The sequence below is a fragment of the Cyrtonyx montezumae genome, unplaced genomic scaffold, assembly GCF_038088225.1.
Source record: "Cyrtonyx montezumae isolate F1298 unplaced genomic scaffold, pur_monq_1.0 scaffold_10, whole genome shotgun sequence".
Taxonomy (NCBI): Eukaryota; Metazoa; Chordata; class Aves; order Galliformes; family Odontophoridae; genus Cyrtonyx; species Cyrtonyx montezumae.
Window position 1 is genome coordinate 1,345,666 of NW_027071826.1, and position 15,203 is coordinate 1,360,868.

At 42.5% G+C, this 15,203-nt stretch overlaps 2 protein-coding genes across 2 annotated transcripts in view; one reads left to right on the forward strand and one right to left on the reverse strand.

Moving 5' to 3' along the window:
• KIAA0586 (KIAA0586 ortholog) overlaps positions 1-8,418 on the reverse strand; it is a 31,772-nt gene extending 23,354 nt beyond the window's left edge. Inside the window, exons 1-9 of the mRNA XM_065747375.1 lie at positions 8,380-8,418; positions 7,143-7,218; positions 6,005-6,071; positions 5,154-5,331; positions 4,551-4,784; positions 4,121-4,289; positions 2,336-2,456; positions 1,317-1,461; positions 275-316 (exon numbers count right to left, since the gene is read on the reverse strand). Coding sequence (XP_065603447.1) covers positions 275-316; positions 1,317-1,461; positions 2,336-2,456; positions 4,121-4,289; positions 4,551-4,784; positions 5,154-5,331; positions 6,005-6,071; positions 7,143-7,218; positions 8,380-8,397 — 1,050 coding nt within the window. The 5' untranslated portion in view covers positions 8,398-8,418. The remainder of the gene's footprint in view (positions 1-274; positions 317-1,316; positions 1,462-2,335; positions 2,457-4,120; positions 4,290-4,550; positions 4,785-5,153; positions 5,332-6,004; positions 6,072-7,142; positions 7,219-8,379) is intronic.
• Positions 8,419-12,471: 4,053 nt separating this feature from the next.
• Positions 12,472-15,203, forward strand: TIMM9 (translocase of inner mitochondrial membrane 9). Its single transcript, XM_065755648.1, has 3 exons — positions 12,472-12,688; positions 13,001-13,096; positions 15,015-15,203. The coding sequence occupies exons 1-3, from the start codon at positions 12,650-12,652 to the stop codon at positions 15,147-15,149; spliced, it is 270 nt and encodes an 89-aa protein (XP_065611720.1). The 5' UTR covers positions 12,472-12,649; the 3' UTR covers positions 15,150-15,203.

The following is a 15,203-nucleotide window of genomic DNA, read 5'->3' on the forward strand; positions in this document are numbered from 1 at the left end:
AGTCCCATAGAGCATGGAATGGTAACTACACCTGAGAAGGATTTGTGCTGTCTGAGTTCTGCATTATTCCCTCATGGTGGTTCCTTATGACTAAGATGAACAAGTTCCATTTTACTTTGAGTAATGTATTCTGTACATAATAACTTTTTTCCCCAAACAAATAAACAGATATGCAGTAGTTACCATAGCATTATCTCACTGTAATGAAATTCAAAACATTTCCATACTTCACTATTTAAAAATAATTAATAAATAAATAAACTTCAAAGTATACCTTAATGAGCTCATTCATGTCTGATTTCCATGAATTTGCTTCCTAAAAGTAGGGAAGAAAAGCTGTTGAAATTTATCTAAAGGCTACAGGGGATATGTGATGAATTTAAATGGACGCATTTTTGTCAGTTGTTAAACCCCACTGTGCACTTCTTTTAGGTTAGAGCACCACCTTCAGTTCCATCTCCACTTATCTCAGTCTTCAGATCTTTCAGATGTCTGTGGTGAACTGGTGGTCATTCATCCCAAGCATTTACTCTCTCACTCTACAAAGCTCTCAAGCATGATGGAAAGTCTTCAGTGAAGCTGCTACTGAACTCCACATTTGCTGAATTAACCACCTTTGTCTCCTTATTGGGGTTTTTTTTTTAAGAAGGAAAATGCTTGAGATCATTTATGTCAACTCCTTACCTGCTATTCCTTCTCTCCATCTCATTCCATTCTGCCTGTACTAGGTAGGGTATGGCATTCAGTGTCAGCTTTTAGCAATAGTAGCGTGCAAATATTTGTTGTGTAAATGCAGCATGACATCTGTTGTCTTACTAAGAAGAAAACTTATATGTGCAATCCACTAATATGTTACAAAAATCTATGAAATATTACTTATAAGAAAGGAAGTATCATAAAACAAAGTTGAATGTACTTAAGTAGAACATTATTCTTTCCCAAGAAGCAATGTTTCATCAGCTCTGTTAGAGCTCTATAGCTGTAGTATCACAGGAACAGAGCCAGCAGAAAAGAAACCCCCAAAATACTTTAAAATAAATAATTAAACAAATAAAGAAAACATCCTTATTTATTACTGTTATATCTGTGGTAGAAGGGCAGAAGGAGCCTCAATACTCCAGCCAAATTCCTTCCGCACACACACACACACAACAAAACAAAACACAAGCCTTCAATATTCCAAATCACTGTAAATTATCAATGTTCTTACTAAAGTAGAAGCAAGGGAAATGTTTTTACTGATATGACTGATAAGTTCTCAGCATTTTTTATACCTCTTATTGAAACTCTACTCACACTGACAATACAAACTTTACCTGCAGCACATTGTGCATCTCTTGTCTCAACTGGCCAAGAACTTGAAGCAAATCATCTACTTTTGTCACCGTTTTCTCAATGGAATTGCAATTTTGGAAGGAGTTTTCCAAAGGAGGGCATGAGTCTGTTTGCAAAGCAGTAGGCCTGATGGGAGAAATACCCTCTATTATAAGTTTCACAGTTACCAGTGTGGCCCAAAAGAAGTCACTGACTCTCACACTGAACATGGATTTATAATTCAGGAATATCAAGCCTTTATGCAAAACAGAATTTGCTTTTTCAGCTGAGGTTATAGGCAGCTTACTGAGTTTTCTCTGTCACTCAGCACTTTGAGCCACATCCTTGTATTTGCAACAGCAAAACTGCATTTAAAATTCAGATCTTGTAGAGCAGCATTTTATCTTTAAAAACCTTTCAGTTGAAAATAATTCGTAGTCTGTATTTTATGAAATATCTCTGTAGCTGTTTCTCACATACTAGTGAAATTATGTTATCAAATTATTGCCTGAAGGAAAATATGTTTCAGATTGCATTGCCTAGAAAATTTTTAATCTAAAGCTTAGAAACTGATGCTGCTCCTCCCTAACAAAGTGTTCTCATATAGCTCCCATAAGCAGACAGCCTGGAGTCTCATTGATGAGAGAATTCCTTTTTAATACAGCACCTGCACAGGTGGTTTTCTGATGCTACACCCTAAGTCACTACAATAGGGGAAATACATTTAGAAGACAGAAGCACTCCAAGTGATACCCACTGACCTCTGAGAATGGTGCTACAAACTGCCCTTACCAACCAGCTTTCTTCTACCTTCAGTTCATAGCACTACAAAACACAGCAGCTGCATACAAATACTTGTGCCCTGGTGTTTTACTTCAAACACAGCTTTGTCAGAATCAAGAACCAAGCCAGTGACTCTGCCATACTACCACTATCTAATGCATCTTTCTCAATCTCTCATTAAAATTAACTAATGACAACAAAAACACTATCTCAGTTTTGGATAGTTGTATTTGTTTACCTTTCTTTCTCAGAATGCCAGCTCACTTTATCATCAGTTACTGTTGTCTTCTCAGAAGACAACATTTGCCTCCGTGGAGCTACTAGAGGATTCTGAATATGCTCAAGATGTCTCTCATCACCTAAGGCAGAAAAAAAAGTCACAAGTATTGTTAAGTATGAAATCTATTGAACGAGCTTTCTTTTCCTTTCCAAGTTTTTCTTTTCCATATTGCTTACTAAGGATAGCAAAAAATAACATAACTGGACATTATATAGTTACTTCAGAGACAACAACTCAAAAACATTCACACTGAACTCTCTTACTAGGATTTCTTTACGTTAGCAAAGTCAGCAAACAGATGAATGAAACCACAGCAAGTGATTGAGTCACTGATAAATATTTTGTCCATAATGTTACAGATTTATTCTTCTTCCTTCACTGGGTTTCATTTATTCCTTGGCCCAGAGCATAAAGAGAACGTGCTTTGAAAAGGCAGAAGCAGCATTCCAATGAAGACACTGAGAAGCATTTTGCCCAGGATATTAAAGTACAATGTCTGGATCTTTTAAAGCCTTTTCCTCTGTCTTTGGTCCTGAAGCAATTCTCCTAAACACAAGCAACTGAAAAGGAGTATTTACTTTTTTTGGGGGGATAATATGTTCAAAAACAAGTTACATACCACTAAACTGATGTCAAATAGTAAATTAATATATTTGTTTTGCACTTGCTGCAACCCAGGAATTTTGTGCATGTATTTGTGTAAAGAAATTTATTCAGACAATGACAACCAAGTTATTGAGTAGTTCCCCTATTTTAAATGATCCTATATTATCTCCCTTAAGCCTGGCAATAGATGGCCACTGTTTTTAATTTCTCATCTCACAAAACATTTCAGTGAGAAAATCTACTTGGAGGCTTTGGACAGCACAGTGCTGTCATGAAGTCTTGTCCTGGTTGAGAGTAGCTGACTTATTTCCAGAAGTTTCCAGCTATGAACTTCCCCAGACATACTTTCACAAGTTCTGAACATAAGTATGAATGTGTCAAAGCAACAGCTCTGAGGAGGGGGGAGCACACAGAATAAACCCCAGACCACAGTGTTCCTGTCAGTGGAGGACAGGGGGACCTTAATCCCTCCACCTTCATATGTGGATTTGGGAGTACTTCTCTTTTCTACTATAGGATTTTCTTTCCTTGAAGCTTTCACATTTTTTATACAGGTTGTGGAGCACATCTCCATGGAACTGGTGTCATTAAATGAGATTTTCATGTACGAATGCCACAGCTCTGAAACTGACTAGAATATGCTTCAGAGGGAGGCAAAATAATATTCAAGCAAATGTGTGTATATATAAGAATTTTCATATATATATATATATATATATACACACACACACACAAACACACACGTGCATGCCAACATCATGAAAGTATCACAAATGCCAAATGACACAACTAGATTAAAAAACACAAAGGCAATGCCATACCTCTGAGTGCTTTTATAGAAGGGTCAAAAATAAATGAGCAGTTTGAGCTAGCTCAATACAAGCTTCTCCACAGATTAATTTTACTGAGAAATATTTTTCTAAGTCTGCGCCACCCCAGATGGAATTAATTTGATGCAGACTATGCAGGACGTGACAAACTCTCTCTTTAATTTCAACTAATGTATGTTACACAGTAAAAATAATTTTACAGGAGAAATATTTACTTCTCGTTGCTAATGTGGACAATCCAATATTAATGAATCAAAATCAAGACAAAACTAATACTGAAAAAGACATATTAATGAGTTTTCTTCACCTTGTGCAGGGGGACCGCTGGTAGGAAAAAGATTCTTCTGAGATGATGATACTTCATTATTAAACAACTGCTGTTCTGCCTTCTCAGATTGTTTTGTCACGCAACCAGAAGACAGCATGTGAGATTGCTGCAAGCCACCCATATTGACAGCAGAGCTAATGAAATGAGACTAAGAGAGATGTTACAATGGATTTCTGTTGCTCCCATTCATTATCTATGTAAGACTCTAAACATGAACACTTGCCATGTAATTGCAGATTTTGACATGGTTCTTGAGAGGGAAAAAAAAAAAGATATAACAGTGGGGATAATTCCCAAATTATATCTTAGTTTTGGAAATCTAAGTTTTAAAAAGCAAATAATGGTATCATTAACGCTGGGATGTAGAACAAATGATTAAGAAAAAGCTTTTGCCTTTTCACATAGATACCTGAATATTCATTTGATGCTCCTGTAGCTTTTCCAAATGGTGAATCCGTTGCAGCATAAAAGCATTCATCTGTTTTTCAAGCTCACTGACTCTTTCGTGACAGTGGGGCTTCTCAAGTTGAGCCTTTGTATTTTTTTGCTGTTCAGCAACACGCTGCAGTTGTCTATCAGTCTCCTTTAGCTTCTGAAGTAACGCTGAAACTGAGTTAACTTTTTCTTGCAAATCATTTTGTACCTAAAAGAAAAAACCTTTCTGCAAAAGGGGTGCAAGCATGAAGAGAACACAACACCCTCCCATCATCACGGGGTGATCTGTTTTCCAAAAGACAGACAAAATATCAGTTAGCTTTAATGTTTGTAGCTTAGAAGCACTATGAAATTCTTCTGAGAGATAAATCAAATGGTTTCCATGCATAGGCAGCCACATCCCATTTAGTCAAATCCTTAGCAGTTCTCTCTGCTGAGAAGGTCAGCACATCTCAGCACAGAAAACAGTACGTAGATATTCAGTCCATTTTGGTTCTGCCACCAATCACTTCATGTTTGCTTAGATCTACTGCTTCAAAGTGGCAAAGAACTGCCATTACCACAAGCTACTACTCACTTGAAGAAGTGGAGCTGTGGTAGTGATGGCAGCAGCAGTTGCTGCTGCAATGGTTGTTGCAGAATCAGCTTCCCTGTGCATTGATCTGGGATCCTGACCAATGCTTTCCTTTCTTTCTGTGGAAGCATTCCCTAAGAGCTGTACCTTCACCTCCTTAAATGCAGGAGCACTTCGAATTCTGTGAAAACAAACAAGGTCCTGTAAACAGCATTGCTTTCTTAAAATCCACTCCAGACAAATCTTTTCCCACATTTAACATTGGAATCACCGTGTATATAAGCACGACTCCTTTTGATGCCCACAAAATAATATTTTCTCATATTTTGGTATGCCACTAGAGGTTTCTTGGGTTATACCCACAGGAGGAGTGCTGGAACTAAATGATCTTTGAGCTCCCTTCCAACTCAAGCCATTCTACAATTCTATGTTACAGTTTCAATATAAAAAGGTATTTCCATGTGGTATTTCCATGGCCACAGCAAAAACTACACTGAACAGGCTGCATTTTGCAAAGTTCAGCATACTAGTAGCTCTGTTATATAATTTTTCACCTTGAAGATTTGCAGCCTACAGATGAACAGCCTATATCCTCACTGGTCTTTAAAAACAGCCTATGTGCCTGGCTCACCTAACTAAATTATTGTTTCAGATTGTTTACAGAAATTACAAAAATATGGAAAATAAACAGGATATTTTGGTGAGCTCTGAATGTCAAATTAAACTGAAAATGCCCTCACAGACAGGAAAAGAATACTAACAAGAACAATACTTTATCCTTACTGTTTTGACAGAACCTGAGGAAGTACCTAATATTAACATAAAAACAGAATGGCACAACACCACAGACTTACTTCTGCTTTAATACTGTTCTCAAAGCCTCTTTCTGGCCAGCAGGATACCGAGAAATTAAAACATCATCTGTGTGGAAGGATATAAACCACATTTTGTCAGGTTAACTAATACAAAGCACCCATTTTAGAAGTAGACACAGAGTTATAGACTCAACAGGTAAACACAAGGTTTCATTTAACACAATTTAGCATAGTATTGAATGTTGATACCAATAAAACCAATTTCAGCATGCCTTGCAAATGACCATGACATCACTCTACCTTAATAACATCTGAAAAAGGTTGTCATATAAATGGTAACTTGAGCTCAGACAATGTATTCAGTGCAACCCTGTAAATTTCAACTTGAAGTAAATGTAATTGAAAAAGCAGCTATGAAACAGTTGTGTGAAACTGATCCAAGATGTGGTGGGTTCACTGTTTTACTGTTGCTACTTAGCCAGCTGAACATTATGCTGATAGGCCAGACAGCTGCTGCCTCCCTGAGCCACAGAGGAGGAAGACAAGCTATTGCTTCCTGCCTTAAATGAAAGGAGCCATTTCTGTGTATTTTCCCAATCCAGAAAAAAAACAAAAACAAAATAGAAAACCTTTAGAAGTGTATTTTCATTTAAAAGTTGCTACTTCTCCCAAATCTGAATGAAACTGACTGCAGAGTCACATGTTACAGGGAAGAGAGATGTGATTTCCTGGACTGTTACAAGTTTAAAACATACTTCTCATGGCATAGGCTGCTTAAAGAAAGTGATGAAGTAAAGCAGAATTTCTCACAACAAGAAAAGAACATATAAACAAAGCCCACAAAGTAAATGATTAAACATATACATAGAAAGTCTTTACTCAGAAATGTGAATTAGTTCAATTAACAGAATGAATCTCAACGTTTCTGGTGTGCTAGTAGATCATCACAAGGACTACACAACCCACAGGAAGGACAAAAAGATAAAAAAGTGTAATTTGCCACATTTAAAAATACAAACCACTATTTCTTTTCTTTTAAATCAAAGACACTGTTGAATACTTGCACACAGGAATTTCTATATTGAAGAAGAGGATCTATGAAAAATGAAAGCTTGCTTTTCCTCTGATCAGTCTTCTTATGAAAAAAGAGCTGTAGCAGTATGTCAATTTGTCTTACCTTCAGGTCTTCTGTTGTCTTCTGGTAGCAGTGAACAATGTTCTTTAGGATAAACTGCAGCTTCTTTTGGATAATCCTTCAAAAACAGGAAGAGCAGAATAGCATATATCAAAGTCTGCAGTATCAGTAGCCAGGACTGCTGAATACACAAGTGTAAGCAACTCCACAGTGAAGTAACACATGGACACTGAACATGCTGAACAAAATACATTAAGGCTTCCCACTACCACAGACTTTGCACTCAGTAATTTACATTACATTCTAGGGACAAAACTAAAATCATAGTTCTGATCAGAGAATGGATGCCCTACAAGCAGGTCTCCATTGTATGGAAGGCACTATAAACAAGTCACAGAAACACAGAATTGCAGGGGTTGGAAGGGACCTCCAGAGATCACGGAGTCCAACCCCCTGCCAAAGCAGCTCCCAGCCCAGGGTGCACAGCTCCGTGTCCAGGTGGGTCCTGAACATCTCCAGAGAAGGAGATCCACCACCTCTGTGTGCAGCTCCAGTGCTCCATCACTGCACTGGGAAGAAGTTCCCACACACAGTGGTGCAGATCTTCCTATGCTTCAGTTTGTGGCCATCTCCCCTCATCCTATCACCACACACTGCTGAGAAGAGCCCAGCCTCGTCCCTTTGCCTCCCACTCTTTAGATATTGATAGATGTGGATTGGATCCCCTCTGAGTCTTCTTTTCTCAAGGCTGAACAGCTCCAGGTCTCTCAGCCTTTCCTCATAAGGAAGGTGCTCCACACCCTTAATCATCTTTGTAGCCCTCTGCTGGACTCCTTCCAGGAGATCCCTGTCTATTTTGTACTGGGGAGCCCAGAACTGGACACAGTACTCCAGGTGAGTACTAAATATTTCTATACAAATCAACATCCATTTCAATACCCACGATGAGAATAGGAAAAAACAAAACAAAAATCCAACAACCAAACACAAACTTTTAGGTTTTCCTCATGAATACTGAGGAATGTGTTAGCAGCTTTTTCAAAAAAGGAGTTGCACTAGAATTTACAAACACACCTGGGTATTAACCATGCAACAGGCAGCAGTACACTAAATAAATCCCCTCCAAACACTTCAGTACAAATATCACATTAGCAGCAACTAGGTATCTATTGTGCAGAAGCAGAGCTCAAGATCTGTGCCTCTACAGAAGCTGCAACTTCTTGAGGAAAATGCTGATCTCTTAGTTCAGGGTTGTGGGAAGCAACAGTGACTCTCATACCATTTCCGATACAAACATGGCCTCCACAGAATCTTCCACTAAAAGCAGATGTTCTGAGTGTCCCTTAGTACTCTGGACTCCTAAAATAAAAGCAATTTTGCTCTAGTTAAAATGAACTTGAAAGGATTTTCATTGTCCCTTGATTAACCCAAATCGCAGTCTTTTCTCTGCCCAATACAGACCTAAATATAATGACTTTCATGACATGAGTGATTGCAGTCATCTACCTGAAGCTTATAAAATTGAAATGGTTTACTTAATGCTATTGCAGATGGTTTTCATGCGGATGGTCACAATTTTTCTGCCTTGGTAACTACACCTTCTCTCTCTGGTGATGACGACAAGGCCCAAGGGAAGGGCATGGAGCTGTGCTGGGGGAGTGTAGGGGGGGGGGGTTCAGGGAGAGGTTCTGCCCCACAGAGAAGTGGGCATGGCCCTGAGTGCCAGAGTGTGGGGACAGCGCTCTCAGACAATGGGTTGGGTTTGGGCAGTACTGCGTGGAGCTGACAGTCAGACTCGGTGATCCCTGCAGGATCCTTTCAGCTCAGGATGTTCTGCGATTCTATGACCTTTAAGCACTGGGAATCCAAAGAGGAGCCTGCAGGCAGAGCTCTGCCCGGGCCAACGGCCAGAAGTTTGAGAAAACAAACACAACCATTGGGAAAGTGCTGTAAAAACCCCAGTGTCGGCAGTATTAGAGCACAGACAGAACTTCCGAAGTTAGAGCGCTCTGTAACTGAAAACGGTACCCCTTAAACTTAACCTGAGCGTGAGCAGTAAACAAAAAATAAACAGGCAACAAACAATACCTGGTGCGGCGCTGCGGGCCGCGACATCGGTGGCTCTACCGCACGAAGCCCCGCGTGACGACAAGCCCGGAGGCACGCACGGTGCTTCCCCGTGGCCCAGAGCAGCCTGGCGGGGAGGAACCGCTTCGCAGAGCTTCGTTACAGAAACGGCAACGGCGTTCCCGCGGCCGGCCCCCCCAGCGGCTTTCACCGCGCGGACACTGGTGGAGCGGACGAGCACATCGCCGGCCGTCAGGCTGCCCAGAGAGTCCTGGCTGGCGCTGCTCTCCGTTTCCATGAGGATCTCATAGCGGGGAGCCGTTACCAGCGGTGTTTTAACGGCAAACTCTACCGGCCGGGTGAGGCAGGGCTGCTCCCGCCGCCATGGCAACGGCTCACGCTCTCCGTTAGGCTCGCTCTTCTAACGCACTTCCTGTCGCGCCGCTCCCGGGCCTCACGAGGTAAAGCTATCGATAAGCCCGCGCTCGCTGATTCGCCGCACAGAGCGGGCGAGGCTTTGTGGCGAATCGGCGCACCGCTGGCCGAGCCTCTCTTTTCCCGTCCCGCGCGGCCCGGACTCGTGGTGGTGCGGTGAGTGCGGGGTCGGAGCTGTGAGGGAGCGCGGGAACGGAGCCCACGGTGCCCTTGATGGGGAGAGCTGAGGGATGCGGGAGGAGAGCGAGGAGGTTTTACCACAGCGCGAGTAAAAAGCGCGCGGCAGGCCTGGGAGCACCCCCCCACGCTGCGCCCTTCCTATGAAGGCAGGCTGAGGGAGCTGGGCTTGTTCAGCATGGAGAGGGCTGCGAGGAGACCTCGTGGAGGCCTCGCAGTACTCGAAGGGAGCTTGTAAGCAGGAGGGAAAGCAACTTTTGACGTGGTCTGAGAGCAGTGAAATGAGGGGGAGTGATTTTAAACTAATAGGGCGAAGGTTTGGATTACGTGTTGGAGTTTTTCAGTCTGAAGGCATTGAGGCGCTGGCAGTGCTGCCCAGAGCTGTGGGTGCTCCATCCCTGGAGGTGCCCGGGGCCACAGATGGGCACTGTGCAGCCTGAGCTGGTGCCCATGTCGTGGCTGGTAACCCTGCTCGTGGTGAGGGTGCTGGAATTACATGATCTCTGAGATCTCTTCCAACCCAAGCCATCCTGTGATTCCTGAGCCCTCTGCTTCTGAAGGGCTGTCAGTACAGCTGTGTTTTTTCCATCGTGTTTCTGCATGTATACAGTATAAAATCGCTTTACCTTGGAAAAGCTGTGACTGCCTTTTGGTTTCCAGTTTCTGTGGTGCTGAGAGTGGCACAGAACGTAATAAGAAGCATTTTTCAGATTCTGCAACAGGGCTGAGAGCTGAGCTGTATCTTTGCAATGGAATTGCCTGGTCACAGCCTGAACCAGTAAATGAGCACCTGAGTGATGGCAGTGGGAGAGCCCAGATCCACCTGCCCTCCCTGGCTCTCTTCCTTGTGGCGTGCCAGAGTTTGAACTTCCATCACTTGTTTCGTAGGGAGGAGGACAAACAACAGGAAAACTTGGAACGATGCATTTCATAATGCCCTTTAAGAATAACCCAGATGTGCACACAGCTGGAAACATGCAGGCACTGTGTTTTTACATGCTGAGGCAACTGCCTGTACGTAGCTACTGAAAATGTGCACTAAAGCCGTGTGACTGCAGTGCCTGTGGTGCAGAAAGGACCTGCAGAGGGACTGCTGCTTCAGGCGTGTAAAATAGGATGGTGCCATTAGGTTGGTTTAAGTCAGAGCTGTTTCCCAAGAGCCAATGGAAAAGCTCTGTGGAGCTGCAGCTCAGTGAGCATAACTTTAAGCTTGTCAGATGAGTGACAGAAGAGGAAAACTTCAGGTTTGTTGTAAACAAACACAGCAAAGCAATACTGAGTGTGAGATAAAGGCGCTGGGAGGGTCTGAAGCTTTTCACTTTCTGTGCTTGAGAGAGGACAAAAGTTTTTTCTGTATCCTGTGGGCTTGAGCTGTCTGTTTAATCGTCAACTCGAAGTGGATTGACAGCATTCTCACTGCTGGTTTTCTTTTAACCGACAGAGAAATGGGGGAGTGGAACTGCCACCCATTTTCAGCAGTTGTTCCCCCAGATGACAGTGTGTCCACCTAGAGCAAGTGAGAGGTTCCCTCAGCCTCAGCAGTGCTTTGTTTCTTCTCACTTCCCACGTTTTGTAGGTTCTTCTCAAAAGAGGACCACTGTAATCTGTCGACTTGTGAGGAATTCTTGGTCACAGGGATGGTTATCTTAAATTCAGGAATCGCAGGGGATCCTTATCTTCAATCCCTGAATTCTATCCCTACAAAACTCCCTACGCAGTGATGAAGTGTAACTTTACGAGGCAGACGTTACCATTATTCTGCTGCTGGAGGGGGGAGGGTGACTGCACGCTTGCAAGAGCTCCACAGTGCTATTTTAGTTGCTTCCTTCTCTTTCTGTTGTTCAGAAGGCCTGCTTACCCTCTCCTTTCATCCCTGCTCCTGCTGAGAGACTGCAATAGTGAGAGCTTTGTAGAGTGTGGGTGTCTAACTCGAAATTTGACCGAGAAGAGTTAGCAGCTGCACTCGCTAGAGGGCTGAATGAGCTTTTTTCACAAAGTCATTATATTTTGGCACTCATTCTTCTTCCACGCGTTACTTTAATAAAACAGAAGGATCATCTTCTCTTCCAGGTGTAACATTAACTGACGTTGCCATCAGTGATAGGCCTCGAGTGTGGGAAAGGAAGGTGTGCTTTTGCTGTTCTTGAAAGCTGCCTTGAGGTTTACTTTCAAGCCTTAGCTTGTTTATGGTGTTAGATGAGGAATGCATGCCTTGTCTAATGCGTTGCTTAAATTCTTGGATCCCTGGCTGCTCATTCTTCCCTTTTTATTTGTCTGTTTTGCTTTCTTTAAGGCTGTCCTCATTCTGTTCAGACTTCCTGCATTGGATTTGCTGTATTCAGTGACCAGAACATTTGCTCTAGTTTAAGCATTTGGTGAGAATGCAGCTGCATGGAATCCATTCATCTGTTTCTCTGATCCATGCTGCTTCATTCAGAGTTGGTACTGTTCTTTTATTCAGGTGACACCTAAACTCACTGACTGAGAAGGCTAGGCAATGTAACTGCTTGCTTCTCCTGCACTCCAGTTTTCCTTTATGTATTTGAAAGCCTGTCTGAAAATTCCACACCTTTCCCCACCCGCCCATCTTTGCTGTTCCAAATGCTTATGAAGTGTTTAAAGGACAGCAGTGAGCAGGTGGATCTGGAAAGAACTGAGTACCTGGAACTAACTTGGATAATCTTTCAGCTGAATACGTGTCAGATAACTTGGAGTGGCTGAAAGTTTGCTGGCAACATTGTGCAGAAGTATGCTTTGGGAACGTGTGAAACTTTGCTCTCTTTAAACATTTTGAGGTTTGTATGGAGGCTTTTTGTGCAGAACTCAACTTTTATCTTCTGAACAGGTGACAGAACCACAGACAGCAGAATATGGCTGGACAAATATCAGAAACTGATCAGATCAAGCAGGTGAGTTGTGTGTTTGTGAGCACTGAGTTGGGAGCTCCTGTGTTACTCTGTCACATAGAGCAGGAGGACGAGCTGTCCACGTCGTCCTCGGGGATGAGACCAGTTCTGTAGCAACACTTACACATCTCCCGTGCAGTACTGCATTTATTTGAGCACTAACAGCATTTTGTGCTGAATCTGTTGATGGACAGTAAGGTTTTTCTGCTGAGTTATCCTTTGCTAACATCACCAAACAGCTCATGGAGCTGTGAGAAAAAACGAATGGAGATACATATATCTTAATACTCAGGGTGTTTTCCATTTCTACTGCAGTTCAAGGAGTTCCTGGGAACATATAATAAAATTACAGAAAATTGCTTCATGGATTGTATAAGGGATTTCACTACCAGAGAAGTTAAACCAGAAGAGGTATGTAAATGTTTCCCATGCTTTTAATTACCCTTTGGTGGAAATTCTGTTTAATGCTCACATTTCAGGAGCAACTTAGAAAGTCTAGATCTTTTCAGTTAGCTTTCCCTGGAGGAGTGGAGGTGTTCTGGCATGCAGCTTCCAAATGAGAAAGGATGTGTGCTAGTGGAAACATAGGCCCCCAAAGCTCTGGCTGTGCAGTCCAGCTGCCTGCATTGCAGGGAGCTCCATCATGTTCTCATCTGCAAAAATAAAAGTAGTGATAGTAATTAGAAAAGGCTCAGGATGAATTCTTTGCCTTTCATCGCTTCTTGGGCGGCTGTTTCAGAATCGTGTCACGTTGGTTACAAGTCTTAATGACTTTGCTTAACTCCAGCTTTCCTGCTACCAGGAAAAAATAACAAGAAAGAAACCAAAGCACACGTAAAGGTTTAAACCAATCATTGTGTTTGAGCATTTTCTGCCTCTTTAGAGTTTAACAGCTGCCCTTGCGTGAAGGCAAAAATCATCTCTCCTTTCAGCTTTTGTTTTGCTGCACTGAACCAAGCTCTCCTAACTTCCCAAGACAATGTTCCTTATTCCCATGATATTCTCTGTGTTTGCTTTGTTGGACGTTTTCTTGATTGCTCAGAATAAGGTGTTGCCACTGTCTTTTACCAACTCATTTTTTAACTGCTTGACCCGTACAAGATGCTTTTCCTGCAGAGCACCTGGCTGTGGCCCCCATGGATACAGAATATTGGTCTAGATGGATGACCTGTCTGCTCTGATCCTAATTTCCTATTTCATGTTGTAATTTCTTAATAATTAAGACAAATGCCTTCATGGATCTCCTTTGAGATTCGATGTTTGTGGAAGCAGCTGCTGACCTCTTTGCATGCAGCACTCTCCTGCAAGTCTAGACTTCCCCAGGCACTGTGTCACAATACCACGCCCTCCAGGAGATGTGGCTTGGGGTGCTTCTTGAATTCAGCAGGATTTGTTTCCCAGTCAGACTTAACTGCTGCTTAACAGGTTTTACTGTAACTGATGCCAGGTCAGGGAGAGAGAGTGGAATGGAGAGAGCTTGCAATTGCAGGTTCTTTGTCTTCTTCTCTTCCAGCCCCTCTGCTTTCCCTTTATACTGCAGAATCAAAGCAGTTTCTGGTTTTCTGGTAATGGTGCAAAGTGGTCATCTCCGTTCTGTGTGTAAGTGTGGTGACTTTCACAGTGACTGAAAGGTCTGCAACCAGAATATCCGACTGGTAGAACTGTAACTCCCAAATAGACCTCATAGCTTTTTCTCTACAATTATTGAAAGAAAGGAAAAAAAGTACAAATACCCTCAATTTAAAAAAAAAAAAGGTCAGCAGCTGTGGGATAGGCCGTGCTGTTCCTGCCCCGACCCAGCAAGCTGTCTGGTAGTTGTGTGAGGGTGAACCAGGCTGCTACAGGATGACTGCTGGAGCTAATAGGAACAGGGTCAAAAAAAGACTAACCTGAGCTAACGCACGTAGAGCAGATTTGGCTGTCGGAAGCAGGTGTTTGCAAAGCAGGATTCAGAAAAAGAGAGGGGGAGAAAGACAAAAAAATCTCTCTTAGGTTTAGGATTTACTGTGAAATAAAATCCTGCGTGTACTTCCATTTCACAAGAGCAGCCCAAGGATGAAATGTTAGTATCTCCTGACTCTAAGATGTTTTCCTTCAAGACTTCTTTATGAGAATGAAATTAAAAGACATTTCATGCATTCCTCAAAAGCCAAGCTTCCCATTTTCCACTGCACAGAGGGACTGTGAGCAATTAGGTCCAGAGCTTTGAGCTGAACACGGAGCGTGAGGTGTAGCTGTCTGATCTTACATACCTGGATTGCACTCGGGGTTCTGTTTGGGAAGGTGTTTTCATCACCCTTTGAAGCCGTCTGCTTTCCTCTCCCTCCAGATAACTTGCTCAGAACACTGCCTACAGAAGTACTTGAAAATGACACAGAGGATCTCCATGAGATTTCAGGAGTACCATATCCAGCAGAACGAAGCCCTGGCAGCCAAAGCAGGACTGCTTAGCCAGCCTCGTTAGACAAGAGCATCCTGTTCAGACTCCATAAGCAGTGCTCATTGGGCAGGAGCACAC